Source organism: Salvelinus namaycush, chromosome 4 (genome assembly GCF_016432855.1).
Source record: "Salvelinus namaycush isolate Seneca chromosome 4, SaNama_1.0, whole genome shotgun sequence".
Lineage (NCBI taxonomy): Eukaryota > Metazoa > Chordata > Actinopteri > Salmoniformes > Salmonidae > Salvelinus > Salvelinus namaycush.
In genome coordinates, this window is record NC_052310.1 from 14,186,528 (window position 1) to 14,207,957 (window position 21,430).

Below are 21,430 nucleotides of genomic sequence, written 5' to 3' on the forward strand. Positions count from 1 at the left end.
GACCTTAGCTAAGGGGTACAGTGTGGGGTACTGGAAGGACCTTAGCTAATGGGTACGGTGTGGGGTACTGGAAGGACCTTAGCTAAGGATTACAGTGTGGGTTACTGGAAGGACCTTAGCTAAGGGGTACAGTGTGGGGTACTGGAAGGACCTTAGCTAATGGGTACAGTGTGGGGTACTGGAAGGACCTTAGCTAAGGATTACAGTGTGGGGTACTGGAAGGACCTTAGCTAAGGGGTACAGTGTGGGGTACTGGAAGGACCTTAGCTAAGGGTTACAGTGTGGGGTATTGGAAGGACCTTAGCTAAGGGGTACAGTGTGGGGTACTGGAAGGACCTTAGCTAAGGGGTACGGCGTGGGGTACTGGAAGGACCTTAGCTAAGGGGTACAGTGTGGGGTACTGGAAGGACCTTAGCTAAGGGTTACAGTGTGGGGTACTGGAAGGACCTTAGCTAAGGGGTACAGTGTGGGGTACTGGAAGGACCTTAGCTAAGGGGTACAGTGTGGGGTAATTGAATGGGACGGAGAGAGCTGGAGGTGTAGTGGGAGGGTTCTCACATACATAAGGTCAGATGAAAGCTTCCCCTGCAGATTCCCTCTAGCACTGTCCTCAGCAGTTGAAATCAATCTCACTGTCTACTTGCAGTCCATGCAGTTCTCACACCTGTCTGAGGCAGCCAGTTCTCCTCTCTCTCAGGTTCCTGCCCCTCAGCCCTCCTCAGAAGTAATAACGGCCTAATGAAGTCTCATAGGCATACAGTGTTCAGGCTCAGCACACCATCCATCCAGGACAGCACACTCACCTGACTCTACAAGCAGAGATGGGAGATGGGGTGGTGATGATTCAGAAAACAAAGTGTCTTGTCAGATCAGAGGGGAGTGTGTGTGTGTGTATCTGTGTAACTGGGGGTGAGACAAACAGACAGGCTCAGCGGGTGTTGTTGTTGTCAGCACAGATGGCAACCCGCGGGCGCCCAAACACAACAGCGTCCTCCTCAGGTGGCAAGGACCGTTGAATTAATGACACATGGGCACAGGGGGCAGAAGGTGGCACACACACAACAACAGGGACACACACACACACACACACACACTGTGTGACTAAGGCAGCACAATAGGGGTATAGAAATGCCATGGCTCCCTGGTATCTATGCCAGACTCTGCCAGGAAGTGTTTGAGTAATGTTGTCACACTGGGTACCCCTCTTCAAAGAGAGGATTTGACACACTCTTAACTGTAATGTCTCCTAAAGCCAGACTCTGGGCTGATCCCTGTGACTCACTGACTGGCCTTGCTGACACCCATTATGACAAGTATAGTACCTGGAAGTGGAACTGAATTAAAGTATTGCAAAACAAACGCGGTGGCGACAATTATGTAAAATAGTCTTAATTCACAGCATGACGGACAATTCCTGGCATAGCTAAGCTCTGTAAAAAAATTATTAGATTCCAAATGCATCACATCTCAGAGAGGCAGAAACATGCTTTCACAACAAAAAATACAATGATAAACTTCTAACATAAGCTTTAGCAACAAAACGGGTAAAGTAACTTCTTAAGCATGTCCTTCCTCCTCCGGTTCAACCATCCTCCCCCAGGGACAGTGTAGTCCCAGAGACACGTCACCTGCCTGATGGCAGGATGTGGCTTGTGACCTGACGTGCTGTTTGAAGGCATTCCATTGAACAGAGCATTTGCCAGGTGGCAATGTCTTACTGCTGTGCCACCCTGAATGCTAACCACCCCACAGAGTCCCAGTCTGGAGCCTTCCTGGTGTCCATGGAGGGGCAACCCACCTCACCCCCACAGATCTGAGCTTAACGCCAGGCTTCTCATCCAGATGGCTCCCCTAAACTCTTACCCTTGAGATGGCTCATCCTGCCTAAAAGAGATTGGTAGCCCTTTTTTAGTCTGGTATTTACCTGGTATTTGAAGAGATTTGGATTGGAAATTAACTTACCGATCTTTAGCGCTCACTTGTTTTAATAGTGTCCAAGCTGCTGTATTTTAAGACATAAGCTACAAACGTAGAAGAAAAACACAAGGAAATATCCCGCAGGTTTCTTGTGTAATATAGCTTCAACCGCAGATAACAATCCCAATCAATACTTCAACACACAGAAGATCCGGCCGGCCAGCCAACAGTACTACAACCAGTTGTAGTACGCCTCACATGCATACGTAACAGAGAGACCGGTGTCAAGGTAATGTGGCCATAACAGTCTCTGCGGCCCCAGGAGAGCTTGAGGAATCACATAACCAGGACGATAATGGGGTTCTAAAGGAGGGCTAAACATGGTGGGGGAGGGCCATCGCTCTGAGAGTGTGTGTGTGTGTGTGTGTGTGTGTGTGTGTGTGTGTGTGTGTGTGTGTGTGTGTGTGTGTGTGTGTGTGTGTGTGTGTGTGTGTGTGTGTGTGTGTGTGTGTGTGTGTGTGTGTGTGTGTGTGTGTGTGTGTGTGTAATCACAACCCCCTGAGTCACCCATCTCAGGCCAGCCCTTTAGTCCAATAGAAGCTCTTTGCCTGTCCATTACATGTAACAATAAGTGAATTACATAAAGGAATACATTTGCATACACCAAAAACAGGAGCAGAACAGATCAGAAGAATAACTAATATGGAAAGATGGAAAGTCGAATAGTAATGAATGCTTACGCAACCACAGCGAAAGCTTGGCCTCAATTTTCAGCATGTTCTAGTGTTTTCCCTGTCGTGATAAGGGAGTGTGTTTTCCTCACGTCTCCAAAGCTCCCCTTCATGTGAAATTTACAATCCCTCAGTGCGTAGAAAGTGAGTAGCGTTTGTTTGAGACTGCATAAATCAAGTCTAATCGAAGTATGTGGACACCCCTTCAAATTAGTAGATTACACTATTTCAGCCACACCCGTTGCTGACAGGCGTATAAAATCGAGCACACAGCCATGCAATCTCCATAGACAAACATTGGCAGTAGAATGGCCTTACTGAAGAGGTCAGTGACTTTCAACATGGCAACAGCAAGGGCTGTTATTGTGAAGTGGAATTGTCTAGGAGCAACAACGGCTTAGTCGCGAAGTGGTAGACCACACAAGATCACAGAACAGGACCGCCGAGTGCTGAAACACGTAGCGCGTAAAAATCGTCAGTCCTTGGTTGCAACACTCACCAGCAAGTTCCAAACTGCCTCTGGGAGCAACGTCAGCACAATAACTGTTCGCCGGGAGCTTCATGAAATGGGTTTCAATGGCAGAGCAGCCACACACAACTCTAAGATCCCCATGCGCAATGCCAAGCGTCGACTGGAATGGTGTAAAGCTTGCCGCCATTGGACTCTGGAGCAGTGGAAACACGTTCGACGGACAAATTTGGGTTTGGTGGATGCCAGAAGAACGCTACCTGCCCGAATGCATAGAGACAACTGAAAAGTTTGGTGGAGGAGGAACAATGGTCTGGGGCTGTTTTTCATGTTTCGGGCTAGTCCCCTTAGTTCCAGTGAAGGGAAATCTTAACGCTACAGCATAAAATGACATTCTAGATGATTCTGTGCTTCCAACTTTGTGGCAACAATTTGGGAAGACCCTTTCCTATTTCAGCATGACAATGCCCCAGTGCACAAAGCACGGTCCATACAGAAATGGTTTATTGAGATTTATGTGAAAGAACTTGACTGGCCTGCACAGAGCCCTGACCTCAACCCCATCGAACACCTTTGGGATGAATTGGAAAGCCGACTGCGAGCCAGGCAAAATCTCCCAACATCAGTGCCTAACATCACTAATGCTCTTGTGGCTGAATGGAAGTAAGTCCCTGCAGCTTCCATGGAGGAAAGCCTACCCAGAAGATTGAAGGCTGGTATATCAGCAAAGGGGGGACCAAGTCGACAATAATGACCATGATTTTGGAATGAGATGTTTGACGAGAAGTGTATATGTCTGCAGTTGTATTGCTTACAACTCTCTCTCTCCTTTCCTAAAGTCTCCACAGAACAGCCTGTTTCCAGACAAAAATATAAATAAGTTAGCAAGACAACACAGACAGATCCGGGACCAGGCTACAGAACAATGTGTCTGCAGAAGGAACAGTCCGTCTACACATCGAGACAACTCAGACCTCCTCCCAGACAGACAGACAGTAACTGCCATAGCAGAGATCTATTAATGACAAGGCTGACTATAAGCCCTGCAGCTCGGCCCGTCCGAGCAGCATGAGCACAAACCAGGGCGACAAGGACAACTATGTGATGGTGAAGAAGTAGAGGAGGAAAATCAAGATGGATGATGATGTTGATGACAACAACAACGATGACGGTAATGCTGATGAAGATGGTAATGATGATAATGCCACGCTGTCAGCCACAGTGTATAAAGTCATCTTCCCTTGAAAGCAGCACCTCCGAGGGCCCTGAGCTGTCTCCAGTACAGCCTTCACATAGAGCACAGAGACCACATTAGATCATATTGTAATCTAAACAGACATGACATTCTCCATGCATGCAGTATATGTTACATGAATAGAATGCAGTGAAATATGGTCATACACATACAAACCGATACACACCGATACACACTGACACACACACACACACACACACACACACACACACACACACACACACACACACACACACACACACACGGGAGAGAACATGTTGCAGAAGAGAGATACAGCTCAGTCAAAGGTTTGGACACACCTACTCATTCAAGTTTTTTTTTATTTCATAGTTGTGATGTCTTCACTATTATTTCTACAATATAGAAAATAGTAAAAATAAAGAAAAACCCTGGAATGTGTAGGTGTGTCCAAACTTTTAACTGGTACTGTACGTTCCAGTGGCTGAGTCCATAAAGTAGCCGATTGGTTGTCTGCTTCATTGGTTTGGCTCCTGGAGCACCGCGGCAGCAGATCAATAGTGTGTGACAGAGCCTCTTGGGCTAAGGAAGGAGTTACGGAAGTGTGGACGTGATTAACTATACTTGAGGGGACCAGAATTTGACCAACTTGGGACATTTTGTTAGACCCCACAACGTCAAATCCTATTTCTAGGGTTAGGGTTAGTTTTAGAGTTAGGAGCTAGGGTTAGGTTTAGGGTTAAGGTTAGGTTTTGGGGTTAGGGTAAGGGTTAGGGTTTGCCAGTGTGTATGAATGACTGTGTGTGTGTGTGTGTGTGTGTGTGTGTGTGTGTGTGTGTGTGTGTGTGTGTGTGTGTGTGTGTGTGTGTGTGTGTGTGTGTGTGTGTGTCTTTAAATAGACCATAGAACACAAACTAATTGTGTAGCCATGCAGCATAAAAGACTGTGCTCTCTAGGGTCAAGCTCTGTAGGCTACTGACAAGGACATGATGGACCCTTTTAAAAAGACTGTAGGTCTATGCTCAGTATGTGTTCTTTGTATCCTGTATGTGTTCTTTGTATCCTGTGTGTGTGTGTGTGTGTGTGTGTGTGTGTGTGTGTGTGTGTGTGTGTGTGTGTGTGTGTGTGTGTGTGTGTGTGTGTGTGTGTGTGTGTGTGTGTGTGTGTGTGTGTGTGGAGAATACCATGTTTTGTTTGCCTGTGTGTGTTTCTGGTTAATGTTTGTTTTGTAAATGTATATTTGTCTGGGTGCACTTGCACACCTGCACAATCACAAAACAAGACACATTACTTCAAAACAAATGCCTCTAAGCGTCTTGGTCAAAAAGGAAATGGAATCCCCCAGAGCCAGGCAGAGCATGAAGGACATCATAAACCTGTGGGGTGCTCGAATCACCATAACTCCTCTCATATGAAGCACGGACAGCAGATTAATGACAATCTGAGAATGAGGAAATGATGAATCTCTCATTTTACTGAAGTGCTGGTTGTGATAAAACACATCCAGAGATACAGTATGTCACAGTGCAGATAACAACCACCTTAACATAGTGTGTGTGTGTGTGTGTGTGTGTGTGTGTGTGTGTGTGTGTGTGTGTGTGTGTGTGTGTGTGTGTGTGTGTGTGTGTGTGTGTGTGTGTGTGTGTGTGTGTGTGTGTGTACATGCAAACACGGCATCGACCAGCCCGTTAATTACAGCTATATATTTTATCGGCAGATGTTTTTATTGCATGCATGTGCTGCCCTTTTACAAGATGTATTAAACCCATTTATTGCACGGAATAATAGGGCTTTGTTCAAAAAGGCTAAACACAACATAAACAACAACCTTGAATTACCAATAAACACTATCCTTCTCAGTAGATACTGTAAACAGCCTATATGTTGAAGTCTTTGCTGTTGTTTGAGGAACTGTAATGGCCACAATAAAAAGCCTACATTTATCATCAAACAATTCCATTCCCACCTCCACTCGGAGAGTTGTTCAAATAATAGATTCTCCAGTATCATTTGGAGTTTGATTTCCTATTGATTGGTCCTACCTAGACAACAATGACTCAGCAGAAGCCTATACTTCAGAGTAAAACACAAACTTTAAAGTGAGGAATTTGTTTTCAATTCTATTCCCGTCTCCACCTCCCAGAGGAACGGGTTAACGGCTCAGTCTAATTATGCACACAACACCTCAGACTGCCACACTGCAATTACCCCTGTCCCTGTGTGGTCACTGGTCAGTCTTGTCACGCTACACAACACACACAGAGGAGGTTTGTGTCTCCGCCGGCATCCACGCTGGCTGCACAGCTCCTTTAATGATTAACTGGTGTACTGCTGCTGCTGCGAGTTACAGGACTAGAGGTTTGGGGGCTGGGAGAGAGGGGAGAGAAGCCATCTGCTCAGAAGGCGTAGCTGAGAGGGCAACTCCCCACAGCTGAGCTAAATTATCCTCTGGGGAACAGTTTTAATTGAAAAAATAATGCAACAAACACAATGAAGAATGTGATCTGCTTTATCTATGAACCTAGTGAACAAGTTGACTGCTGGTATTTATTTAAAAAGAACAATATTCAAATGTATGAAAAAACATGCTAAAACAGTTAACAGTATTGACGGTATTGGAAATCCTACCGTGTGTATTTTTTTCTTATGTTTTTTGTCAAATTTTATTTTGATTTTCAGACAATGCAAAAACATACATAGAAAAAAAACAAAAAGAGAACTTAACATTTCACAACATAAATTTAAACTAACATTAATGACATCACACTTGCTCAGACCAACATGTTCCCACCGTATCCACACCGATCCTGCCCATCTCACAATAACATCTTCTCTCATCCTCATCCTTTCGATATGTCCAGTGCCTGAAATACTTTATGTCATATAAGCTTCAAATTGTACAAATGTATTTCATATTGTGTTTATTTAAACATACACTAGTATATGGTATACTGTATAGTGCCTTCAGAAAGAATTCATACCCTTTGATTTATACCACATTTTGTTACAGCCTGAATTCAAAATGGATTAAATATTTTTTCCCCCTCAACCATCTATGCACAATACCCAATAATGACAAATTGAAAACATGTTTTTGGAAATGTTTGCAAATTTATTGAAAATGAAATACAGAAATATCTCATTTACATAAGGATTCACACCCCTGAGTCAATACATGTTAGAATCACCGTTGGCAGCGATTACAGCTGTTAGTCTTTCTGGGTAAGTCTCTATTTGCACCTTATTAAGTTGGTTGTTGATCATTGCTAAACAGCCATTTTCATGTCTTGCCATAGATTTTCAAGCAGATTTAAGTCAAAACTATAACTAGTGTCACGATCGTCTTCGGGTGAAAGAGAGGACCAAGGCGCAGCATGACATAAATACATTATGTATTTATTTAAGGAAGACGAAAAACACTAAAACAAAACAACCGTGAAGCTATAATACGACAATAAGTGCAGACACTGGCAACTTACACATAGACAATCACCCACAACCTACCTAATGACTATGGCTGCCTAAATATGGCTCCCAATCAGAGACAAGGATAGACAGCTGTCTCTAATTGAGAACCAATCTAGGCAACCATAGACTTACATAAACACCTACAATGAACACAACCCCATGAACTCTACAAACACCCCCTAGACAATACAAACACCCTAGATGAGACAAAAACACACAAACATCCCCCATGTCACACCCTGACCTAACTAAAATAATAAAGAAAACAAAGATAACTAAGGCCAGGGCGTGACAACTAGGCCACTCAGGAACATTCAATGTCATCTTGGTAAGCAACCCCAGTGTATATTTGGCCTTGTGTTTTAGGTTATTGTCCTGCTGAATGGTGAATTTGTCTCCCAGTGTCTGTTGGTAAGCAGAGGTTTTCCTCTAGGATTTTGCCTGTGCTTAGCGCTATTCCGTTTATTTTTATCCTGAAACAACACCCTAGTCCTTGCCGATGACAAGCATACATGTACCCATAACATGACGCAACCACCATCATGCCTGAAAATATGAAGCGTGGTACTCAGTAATGTGTTGCGTTGGACTTGTCCCAAACAAAGGGTGGGGGTGTATGCTTTATGATTAATGACTCATGGTGTAATTCTAACAACATACAGGAGCTCAAGTCCTTCTGCTCACCCGATCTAGAATTCCTTACAATCAAGTGCCGACCATTTTACCTACCAAGAGAATTATCGGCAGTTATCGTCACAGCTGTGTACATTCCCCCTCAAGCAGACACCAAGACGGCCATCAAGGAACTTCACTGGACTATTTGCAAACAAGAAACCATACATCCTGAGGCTGCATTTATTGTAGCTGGGGATTTTAATAAAGCAAATTTGAGATCAAGTCTACCTAAATTCTTCCAGCATATTGATTGCCCTACGCGCATGAGCAATACCCTCGACCACTGCTACTCTAACTTCCGCGATGCATACAAGGCCCTCCCTCACCCTCCCTTCGGCAAATCCGACCACGACTCCATCTTGCTCCTACCGTCCTATCGGCAGAAACTCAAACCGGAGGCACCCAGGACGCCATTCAACGCTGGTCCGACCAATCAGAAGCCACGCTTCAAGATTGTTTGGATCACGCGGACTGGAAAATGTTCTGGGAATATGTAGCCTTAGAGAACAACATCGACCTATACGCTGACTCGGTGAGTGCATTTATAAAGAAGTTCATTGGAGATGTTGTACCCACTGTGACTATTAAAACCTACCCTAACCAGAAACCGTGGATGGATGGCGGGCATTCACGCAAAACTGAAAGCGCAATCCACCGCATTTAACCATAGAAAGAGGTCAGACTGAATATACTCAGTGTAGCTATTCCCGGAGCTATTCCCGGAGCTATTTCCTCCGCAAGGCAATCAAACAAGTGAAATGTCAGTACAGGGACAAGGTGGAGTCGCAATTCAACGGCTCAGACACAAGACGTATGTGGCAGGGTCTACAGGAAATCATGGATTACAAAAAAGAAATCCAGCCACATCATGGACACCGACGTCACGCTTCCAGACAAACTAAACACCTTCTTTGCCCGCTTTGAGAACAATACAATGCCACCATCGCGGCCCGCTAACAAGGACTGCACCCCCCCCCCCCCTTCTCCGTGGCTGACGTGAGAAAAACATTTAAATGTGTTAACCCTCGCAAGGCTGCTGGCCCAGATGGCATCTGTAGCCACATCCTGAAAGCATGCGCAGACCAGCTGCCTGGTGTGTTTACGGACATATTCAATCGCTCCCAATATGTCACAGTCCCCACATGCTTCAAGATGGCCACCATTGTTCCTGTACCCAAGAAGGCAAAGATAACTGAACTAAATTACTACTGCCCCGTAGCACTCACTTCTGTCATCATGAAGTGCTTTGAGACACTAGTCAAGGATCATATCACCTCCACCTTACCGGTCACCCTAGACCCACTTCAGTTTGCATACCGCCCCAACAGGTCCATAGACGATGCAATCACCATCACACTGCCCTATCCCATCTGGACAAAAGGAATACCTATGTAAGAATGCTATTCATTAACTACTGCTCAGCATTCAACACCATAGTACCCTCCAAGCTCCTCATCAAGCTGGAGGTCCTGGGTCTCAACCTCGACCTGTGCAACGGGCCGCACCCAGGTGGTGAAGGTAGGAAAGAACATCTCCACTTCGCTGACCCTCAACACTGGGGCCCCACAAGAGTGCGTGCTCAGCCACATCCTGTACTCCTTGTTCACCCACGACTGCATGGCCACGCACGCCTCCAACTCAATCATCAGGTTTGCAGACGACACAACAGTAGTGGGCTTGATTACCAACAACAACGAGACAGCCTACAGGGAGGAAGTGAGGGCACTCGGAGTGTGGTGTCAGGAAAACAACCTCTCACTCAACGTCAACAAAACAAAGGAGATGATCGTGGACTTCAGGAAACAGCAGAGGGAGCACCCCCCTATCCACATTAAAGGGACAGCAGTGGAGAAGGTGGAAAGATTTAAGTTCCTCGGCGTAGGGGCAAACTACCTGCCCTCTATGACAACTAAAGCACCCGATGTCACAGGAAAGCCAAAAAGATAATCAAGGACATCAACCACCTGAGCCACTGCCGGTTCACACCGCTACCATCCAGAAGGCGAGGTCAGTACAGGTGCATCAAAGCTGGGACCGAGAGAAAAACAGGCTATCAGACTGCTAAACAGCAATCACTAACTCAGAGAGGCTGATGCCTACATTAAGACCAAATCACTGGCCACTTTAATAAATGGATTACAAGTGACTTTATACAATGCATTCTAAATAATGCCTATGTATGGTATTTTATACCATCTATTGCACCTTGCCTATGCCGCTCGGCCATCACTTATCCATATACTTAAATGTACACATTCTCATTCACCTCTTTAGATTTGTGTGTATTAGGTAGTTGTTGGGGAATTGTTAGATTACTTTTTAGATATCACTGCACTGTCAGATCTAGAAGCACCAGCATTTCGCTACACTCGCATTAGCATCTGCTAACTACGTGTATGTGACGAATAACATTTATTTGATTTGTATTCAGGACATAAAGTTGATTTCTTTGTCCCATTTTTTGCAGTATTAGTTTAGTGTCTTGTTGCAAACATGATGCATGTTTTGGGATATTTTTATTCTGTACAGGCTTCCTTCTTTTCACTCTGTCATTTAGGTCAGTATTAATGAGTAACTACAATGCTGTTGATCCATCTTCAGTTTTCTCCTATCACAGCCATTCAACTCTTCAAATGTTTTAAAGTCATGGTGAAATCCATGCGAGATTTCCTTTCTCTCCAGCAACTGAGTTAGGAAGGACGCCTGTATATTTGTAGTTACTGGGTGTATTGATACACCATCCAAAGTGTAATTAATAACTACACGATGCTCAAAGGGATATTCAATGTCTGCTTTATTTTTATTTTTACCCATGTAGCAATGGGTGCCCATCTTCGCGAGGCATTGGAAAACCTCCCTGGTCTTTGTGTTTGAATCTGTGTTTGAAAATCACTGTTCGACTGAAGGACCTTACAGATACAGTTGAAGTCGGAAGTTTACATACACCTTAGCCAAATACATTTAAACTCAGTTTTTCACAATTCCTGACATGTAATCCTAGTAGAAATTCCTTGTTAGTTAGGATCACCACTTTTTTTTTTAAATGTGAAATGTCAGAACAATAACAGAGAGAATGATTTATTTCAGCTTTTATTTCTTTCATCACATTCCCAGTGGGTCAGAAGTTTACATACACTCAATTAGTATTTGGTAGCATTGCCTTTAAATTGTTTAACTTGGGTCAAACGTTTTGGGAAGCCTTCCACAAGATTCCCACAATAAGTTGGGTGAATTCTGGCCCATTCCTCCTGACAGAGCTGGTGTAACTGAGTCAGGTTTGTAGGACTCCTTGCTCGGACACACTTTTTCAGTTCTGCCCACACATTTTCTATAGGATTGAGGTCAGGGCTTTGTGATGGCCACTCCAATACCTTGACTTTGTTGTCCTGAAGCCATTTTGTCACAACTTTGGAAGTATGCTTGGGGTCATTGTCCATTTGGAAGACCCATTTGGGACCAAGCTTTAACTTCCTGACTGATGTCTTGAGATGTTGCTTCAATATATCCACATAATTTTCCATCCTCATGATGCAATCTATTTTGTGAAGTGCACTAGTCCCTCCTGCAGCAAAGCACCCCCACAACATGATGCTGCTACCCTCGTGCTTCACTGTTGGGATGGTGTTCTTCGGCTTGCAAGCCTCCCCCTTTTTCCTCTAAACATAACGATGGTCATTATGGCCAAACAGTTCTATTTTTGTTTCATCAGACCAGAGGACATTTCTCCAAAAAGTACGATCTTTGTCTCCGTGTGCAGTTGTAAACTGTAGTCTGGCTTTTTTATAGCGGTTTTTGAGCAGTGGCTTCTTCTTTGCTGAGCTGCCTTTCAGGTCATGTCGATATAGGACTCATTTTACTGTGGATATAGATACTTTTGTACCGGTTTCCTCCAGCATCTTCACAAGGTCCTTTGCTGTTGTTCTGGGATTGATTTCTATTTTTTGCACCTAAGTACATTCGTCTCTAGGAGACAGAACGCGTCTTCTTCCTGAGCGGTATGATGGCTGTGTGGTCCCATGGTGTTAATACTTGCGTACTATTGTTTGCACAGTTGAACATGGTACCTTCAGGCGTTTGGAAATTGTTCCCAAGGATGAACCAGACTTGTGGAGGTCTACAATTTTTTTCTGAGGTCTTGGCTGATTTCTTTTGATTTTCCCATGATGTCAAGCAAAGAGGCACTGCGTTTGAAGGTAGGCCTTGAAATACATTCACAGGTACACCTCCAATTGACTCAAATTATGTCAATTAGCCTATCAGAAGCTTCTAAAGCATTGATATCATTTTCTGGAATTTTCCAAGCTGTTTAAAGGCACAGTCAACTTAGTGTATGTAAACTTCTAACCCACAGGAATTGTGATACAATGAATTATAAGTGTAATATCCGTCTGTAAACAATTGTTGGAAAAAATACTTGTGTCATGCACAAAGTAGATGTCCTAACCGACTTGCCAAAACTATAGTTTGTTAACAAGAAATTTGTGGAGTGGTTGAAAAACGAGTTTTAATGACTCCAACCTAAGTGTATGTAAACTTCCGACTCCAACTGTAATTGTATGTTTGTGGAACAGTGATGAGGTTAAAAAAATTATGTTAAACACTATTATAGCACACAGAGTGATCCATGCAACTTATTATGTGACTTGTTAAGCAAATGTTTACATCTGAACTTATTTAGGATAGCCATAACAAAGGGCTTGAACACTTATTGACTCAAGATATTTTATCTTTTCATTTCTAATTAATTAGTAAAAATGTCTAAAAACATAATTCCACTTTGACATTATGGAGTAAACAAGTGACACAAAATCTAAATTTAATCAATATTAAATTCAGTCTGTAACACAACAAAAATGTGAAAAAGTCAAGGGGTGTGAACAGTTTCTGAAGGCACTGTACGGTATACTGCCCAATTGTATCATGGTGTATCGAGCTGGGTATCATTGGCCTCCTGCTGATGGAGACAGTTTGGTCAACACGGACTAATTTTATGATGTTTGCTGACATTAAATTGAGCTAGGATTGATATACACTGTTAAATGATTCTGATCCAAAGCCACCACACCAAAATTCGGCCTTCTTTAGTTGTCTCAGGATTTGGTAAGCTAATCAAAAGGGCACCATCGCGCTCTCCCAGAGGTTTGGTTGGTGCGTAAAAACCTGTGAATTCAGATAAATAAAAAGTTGTCATGGGTCTGCACTCAGAAATGTTGCATTCAACTTATTTCATTTTTCAATGTTGTTATTATTTCCGCTGCATCAGGGATAACGTACACAGACGTTTCGGCTTTGCAGCCATCACCCAAAGCTACCCTCAGGTCCTCATACCCAGTATTTGGGATTGCAGTGTGCAGTAAAAATAATTAGCCAATCAATAACAACGTAACTTTTAATGGCCACATTAACTTTGACCATCTGTGACGATGCAAGCTCTCACGTCGAACTATCGTTCTCCATTTCCCACGAGCGCCAAGTTCAAACACTTCCATTTCTACAAATTCCATTACGGCCGTTACATGAAACTTACGAGTGCACCATTAGTTTCTGCTATTAGCGGCAACACGGACTCAAGGGACTCCTTCATTTTAGTTTATAAAAGAATGTGCTTTATTTGACTAATTTCCCTCCTTTTAATAATACCTGTTTGTTTGACAGCTTAGTTTGTGTCGGGCACCCATATCCCTACCTCTGTATATCACTCAAGTTCTCAAATCAAAGTTGACTGCTCGCTACACATACTTAGCAGATGTTATCGCAGATTCAGCTAAATGCTTATGTTTCTAGCGCCAAACAGTGCAGTAATTCCTAACAATACAGAAAATACACACAAATCCAAAACATTTAAAAGAAAACTAAGAAATATCAGAACGAGCAATGTCAGAGTCAGTATGGACAGTATATGAATAGAAAACGTGTGTACAGCAGTAGTTATATAAGTTGTCATGACATTGGTCCAGTAGTGAATTCATATTATATTCCTGCAAATATTAATTTGGTTGCCAAATCAGCCACTGTAGCAATTGAGATGTATGTTAATTGCGTCTAATTCAGCCTATTTGACTGTGTCTAAAACGATGACATATTCATGTATCCGCGTTAAGAGCACATTGGTATGGTTTCTCCATAGTCTAACTGTGTGCGTCAGGGTGTTGTGGGTATATAAGCCTGTTCTTTTCCATTCTCTTGAGGACTGCTGTGAAGGTAACATTTGTTGCTAAGTTCTCTAAACGAATTCTCAGTTGACAGTTTTCTAGCATTGTTATAGGCTTGGCCTGTTACAGGCTCTATTGGCATTTTTATATGTTGCCGTTTGGTTTCTACTACTGCAATTGTTCTTTATTTTGACACTTCATAATTTTTTTCTATTGTCGACTGCAAGTACTGAACATTATTTGTATACAGTGCATTCGGAAAGTATTCAGACTCCTTCACTTTATCCACATTTTGTTACGTTACAGCCTTATTCTAAAATGGATGAAATATTTTTTTCCCTCTCATCAATCTACACACAATACCCCATAACGACAAAGTGAAAACAGGTTTTTGGACATTTTGCCAAATTTAGTAAAAAATAAATAAAAAACGGAAATACATTATTTACATAAGATTTCAGACCCTTTGCTATGAGACTCGAAATTGAGCTCAGGTGCATCCTGTTTCCATTAATCATCCTTGAGATGTTTCTACAACTTGATTGGAGTCCACCTGTGGTAAATTCAATTGATTGGAAATTATTTGGGAAGGCACACACCTGTCTATATAAGGTCCCACAGTTGACAGTGCATGTCAGAGCAAAAACCAAGGAATTGTCCGTAGAGCTCCGAGACAGAATTGTGTCGAGGCACAGATCTGGGAAGGGTACAAAAACATTTCTGCAGCATTGAAGGTCCCCAAGAACACACTGCCCTCCATCATTCTTAAATTAAAGAAATTTGGAACCACCAAGTCTCTTCCTAGAGCTGGCTGCCCGGCCAAACTGATCATCCAAACTGACAGAGCTTGAGAGGATCTGCAGAGAAGAATGGGAGAAACTCCCCAAATAAAGGTGTGCCAAGCTGACGCTAGCTTACCCATACCCAAGAAGACTCAAGACTGTAATCGCTGCCAAAGGTGCTTCAACAAAGTACTGACTAAAGGGTCTGAATACTTATGTAAATGTGACATTTCGGGGGTATTTTGCCATTATGGGGTATTGTGTGTAGATCAATGAGGGAGGAAAAAACAATTTTATACATTTTAGAATAAGGCTGTAATGCAACAAAATGTGGAAAAAGTGAAGAGGTCTGAATACTTTCTGAATGCACTATTTTCACCTGCACTATTTTCACCTGCACTATTTCATTGGACTGCACTGAAAACGTAATTTTGCACCATATTTTTATCTCTGGGTTGCGCTCAAACCCTCCTAAGTTAGACTGCTGGATCCCATTATTTACACCATCAACGGATCCCATTTAAATCACCTTCAAGGCCCGGAGAAAATAATTACTATCTTTGACATTTTCTTTCATCCATGTGTCCATTTTGTGTGTGTGTGTGTGTGTGTGTGTGTGTGTGTGTGTGTGTGTGTGTGTGTGTGTGTGTGTGTGTGTGTGTGTGTGTGTGTGTGTGTGTGTGTGTGTGTGTGTGTGTGTGTGTGTGTACTCACCCTGAAGTCAATGCCAACAGTAGAGATGAAGCTACCGGCCAAGAAAGCTCCGTCCTTGAAGCGAACCAGCAGGCAAGTCTTCCCTACACCTGAGTCTCCCACCAACATCACCTGTAGAGGGACACAAATTACTTTATGTTTAATGTTCCATGGACTCTTGGAAGATTAGCCCCATTGTGGGGCTTATTCACAGCCTGTACACCCAGAGAGAGAGAAACAGAAAGAAACAGAAACAGAGATGGAGACAGAGACAGAGAGACCGACAGACCGACAGACCGACAGACCGACAGACCGACAGACCGACCGACAGACCGACAGACAGACAGACAGACAGACAGACAGAGACAGACAGACAGACAGACAGACAAAAGACATCTCCATCTTCTCTGAATACCTGTGGTAGGGGTTGATGAGCCCTCAGTAGTGGAGGTCAACGATCGTTACACCATGAAGCTCTACTCAACACAGTAAGGTGATTTGTCTAAGTCGGGTGATGAGTCCGTCTCTGTGTCTGTCTGAGAATGTAGCCTGCCTTCAGACCTCTGATGGGGTAAACTTGGGGTCATGATAGGGGCTGCACCAAATGTTTGATGTATTATAATAATTGATTATGCTTATGTTGTATTAATAGAAGGGGAAGGGTTATAAGACCCCTCCCCCACTACATTTATAGGGTCCTAGACTACAAATTAACAACATATATGTTCATTATAAGGTTTCAATATTGTTCCACAGTCTTTTCTAGTCTCTGCCTCTTATAAAGAAACGGTCTGAGAGATGTGTGAATTATTGCAGGGTGTCTGTGAGAAGGCACATCTAGGCTAAAAGTGATTAGACACAGAACCCTGCAGGGGAGTGAAAGATAAGAGACTAGTCAGACATACCTCTATAAATCAACTTGGGGAGTAGATATTTACTGCTGAGCCCATAGAAAATACTGGAACTATTGTATCTCTCTTGCAAGTTTGTATAGCTGTGTATGCACGGGCTTGGTCTCATGAGTAGAAGGTAATGACGTATGCAGTGACATCACTAGGGCTGGTGATAATAACTTGGGACTTTTCCTATTTTGCAGAACTCAGGAGAGACATCAGTTGTATGTGTGATGTTTGATCTTTGACTTATGTCTACAGCTGTAATTTAATTAACATTGTTATGATTTATAAGTGCACATTGTGAGTGTTCCTTATTTGTTAAGTAAATAAAACGGAGCACAGAAACACCTCTATCAATGTCACTAATATCTGTATACCAGAGACTTTGCTCCCTCTTAGCAAACTCACTATAAGTCAAGTCTAAGAGAGACCAGAGTGGGAAGATCAATTTTATTTTATTTATTTATTTCACCGTTATTTAGCCAGGTAGGCTAGTTGAGAACACGTTCTCATTTACAACTTCGACCTGGCCAAGATAAAGCAAAGCCGTGCGACACATACAACAACACAGAGTTACACATGGAATAAACAATAATACAGTAGAAAAAAGTCTATATACAGTGTGTGCAAATGAGGTAAGATAAGGGAGGTAAGGCAATAAATAGGCCATAGTGGCAAAGTAATTACAATATACCAATTAAACACTGGAGAAGACGAATGTGCAAGTAGAGATACTGGAGTGCAAAGGAGCAAAATAAATACATAAATAAATACAGTATGGGGATGAGGTAGCTGGATGGGCTGTTTACAGATGGGCTATGTACAGGTGCAGTGATCTGTGAGCTGCTCTGACAGCTGGTGCTTAAAGCTAGTGAGGGAGATATGAGTCTCCAGCTTCAGTGATTTTTTGCAGTTCGTTCCAGTCATTGGCAGCAGAGAACTGGAAGGAAAGGAGGCCAAATGAGGAATTGGCATTGGGGGTGACCAGTGAAATATACCTGCTGAAGCACATGCTACGGGTGGGTGCTGCTATGGTGACCAGTGAGCTGAGATAAGGCGGGGCTTTACCTAGCAAAGACTTGTAGAGGACCTGGAGCCAGTGGGTTTGGCAACGAGTATGAAGCGAGCGCCAGCCAATGTGAGCATACAGGTCGCAGTGGTGGTAGTATATGGGGCTTTGGTGACAACATGGATGGCACTGTGATAGACTGCATCCTATTTGTTGAGTAGAGTGTTGGAGGCTATTTTGTAAATGACATCGCCGAAGTCGAGGATCGGTAGGATAGTTAGTTTTACGAGGGTATGTTTGGCAGCATGAGTGAAGGAGGCTTTGTTGTGAAATAGGAAGCTGATTCTAGATTTAATTTTGGATTGTAGATGCTTAATGTGAGTCTGGAAGGAGAGTTTACAATCTAACCAGACACCTAGGTATTAACTGCCTGTGTATATTGGTTCCTAACTTCCCTGAAAAGTTGCATATCACGGGGGCTATTCGATGCTAATGCAGTACGCCACAGGATGTTTTTGTGCTGGTCAAGGGCAGTCAGGTCTGGAGTGAACCAAGGGCTATATCTGTTCCTAGTTTTTTTTTATTGAATGGGGCTTGCTTATTTAAGATGGTGAGGAAGGCACTTTTAAAGAATAACCCGGCATCCTCTACTGACGGGATGAGGTCAATATCCTTCCAGGATACCCAGGCCAAATCGATTAGAAAGGCCCGCTCGCTGAAGTGTTTTAGGGAGCGTTTGACTGTGATGAGGGGTGGTCGTTTGACCGCAGACCCATTACGGATGCAGGCAATGAGGTAGTGATCGCTGAGATCTTGGTTGAAGACAGCAGAGGTGTATTTGGAGGGCAAGTTGGTTAGGATGATATCTATGAGGGTGCCCGTGTTTACGGATTTGGGGTTGTACCTGGTAGGTTCATTGATAATTTGTGTGAGATTGAGGGCATCAAGCTTAGATTGTAGGATGTCCCAGTTTAGATCACCTGGCAGCACGAGCTGTGAAGATAGATGGGGGGCAATCAATTCACATATGGTGTCCAGAGCACAGCTGGGGGCAGAGGGTGGTCTATAGCAAGCGGCAACGGTGAGAGACTTGTTTCTGGAAAGGTGGATTTTTAAAAGTAGAAGCTCGAATTGCTGATCAAGGGGAGACTCAGTGGTGTGTGTGTGTGTGTGTGTGTGTGTGTGTGTGTGTGTGTGTGTGTGTGTGTGTGTGTGTGTGTGTGTGTGTGTGTGTGTGTGTGTGTGTGTCGTGTGTGTGTCGTGCGTGTGAAGTGCTGACTGAGTCTCCCTGTGCTCACTGAGAAGCTCAAAACATCTCAGGGGGAAAAATGTATTTGTATTCACATCTTTGAAAACACAGGAGTTCAGTTCACATAAAAATACACACAGCTACAGAGTGAACAAGCAGGCACCCGAGAAGAGCACTCACTATCACATCAAAGAGAAATACTGAAGACAACATCCTATGGGATCAATCTGGGAAAGAGGTGGAAAGGGAAGCACAGGGGGCACAAGAACTGCCCAGCTAACAACAAATGTTCCTACAACTTTAGAGAGCGTCCCCTTAAGAGTCTCATTTGGTCAATACCTAACGTTTTCATAGGAATGTTCCAGTGATGTGCAAGGACTGTTTCCAAGAGACCATTCCCTTAATGTCAAACAGAACTTAACCAGAAAATGTTCTCAGAATATTCAATATTCATGTTCTAGACAAGTGTCATGGGTACATGGCAAGAACATTCCCGTGTCAACCCAACGCATCACCAAGGGCACACTTCCTGCTCTCCAGGACATCTACAGCACCCGGTGTCACAGGAAGGTCAAGAAAATCAAAGACCTCAGCCACCCGAGTCACGGCCTGTTCACCCCGCTACCATCTAGAAGGCGGAGACAGCACAGGTGCATCAATACTTTTAAATAGCTTTTATCTCCAGGCCATCAGACCGAAATAGTCAGCGCTAGCCGGCCTCCACTCAGTACCCTACCCTGAACTTTAGTCACGGTTATAGCCGGCTACCACCCGGTACTCTACCCTGCACCTTAGAGACTGCTGCCCTACGTACATAGAGTAATTGAACACTGGTCACTTTAATAATGTTTACATACTGCTTTACCCACTTGTATATACTGTATTCTAGTCATGTGTCATCCTATACAACTACTGCTGTACACACCTTTCCCATTCATATACTGTTCAAACTGTCTGTACACAACATTATATATCACATAAGGTTGGTGACACCTTCATTGGGGAGAACAGGCTTGTGGTAATGGCTGGAGTGAAAAAGGTGGAACGGTATCAAATAAATCATCATGCCATTCCATTTGCTCCGTTCCAGTCATTGTTATGAGCCGTCCTCCCCTCAGCAGCTACCACTGTTATATATTTTTATTCTGGACTCGTTCTGACATTGCACAATCTGATATTTCTTAATTTCTTAATTTTTTTACTTTTTGGAATATGTGTGTATTGTTTTGTATTGCTAGGTATTAGTGCACTGTTGGCTCTAGAAACAAAAGCATTTCGTTGCACCTGCGATAACATCGCAAATCTGTGTACGCAACCAATAAACTGATTTGATTTGTGTACAGTTTTCTAAGGGTTAGGAGAACATTCCATCAATGTCCCACCAAACATACACAGAACTTGGTTGTCATGTTCTTAGAACATAAGATATGAATGTTCTGGACACGTTTCAGGGAGCGTTGCAACAATATTCCTGTGTATCAGTTGTTGCAACAATATTCCTGTGTATCAGTTGTCAGGACCTGCACAATACATTGTGCAGGTCCTGACAACTGATACACAGGAATATTGTTGCAACGCTCCCTGAAACGTGTCCAGAACATTCATATCTTATGTTCTAAGAACATGACAACCAAGTTCTGTGTATGTTTGGTGGGACATTGATGGAATGTTCTCCTAACCCTTAGAAAACTGTACACAAATCAAATCAGTTTATTGGTTGCGTACACAGATTTGCGATGTTATCGCAGGTGCAACGAAATGCTTTTGTATGTCAAAGTGTGTCAAATATTTAAGTTGAAAACACTTTGTTAAAAGAATTCTGTGTGTGTGTGTGTTTACCTTTCTTTGGAACCATCAGGTGACATCCTGACAACTGATACACAGAAATGTTCATACAACGTTCCCATAAAACGTAGATAATGAATAGTTTATATTCTGAGTACTGGGCAACCATGTTTTATGTACTGTATGTTTGGTGGGATGTTGATGGAATATATTCTCATAATGCTAACAAAACTGGACACAGGAATGTTCTTCCAACATTCCCGTGAAACATGTCTACAATATTGGATGTTCTGAGAACATGGCAACCAATTTCTGGCTAAGTTCTGTTTGAAAATTAGGGAATGTTCTCTAACGCCAAAACATGCTAAATAGGTTTTCAGGAGGTTTTTGC

General features: G+C 43.1%; 1 protein-coding gene across 1 annotated transcript in view; it reads right to left on the reverse strand.

The window, feature by feature from the left end:
• LOC120045452 (ras-related protein Rab-26-like) overlaps positions 1-21,430 on the reverse strand; it is a 133,461-nt gene that overhangs the window by 90,131 nt on the left and 21,900 nt on the right. The window contains exon 2 of the mRNA XM_038990335.1: positions 16,122-16,232. Within this exon, the coding sequence (XP_038846263.1) occupies positions 16,122-16,232 (111 nt within the window). The remainder of the gene's footprint in view (positions 1-16,121; positions 16,233-21,430) is intronic.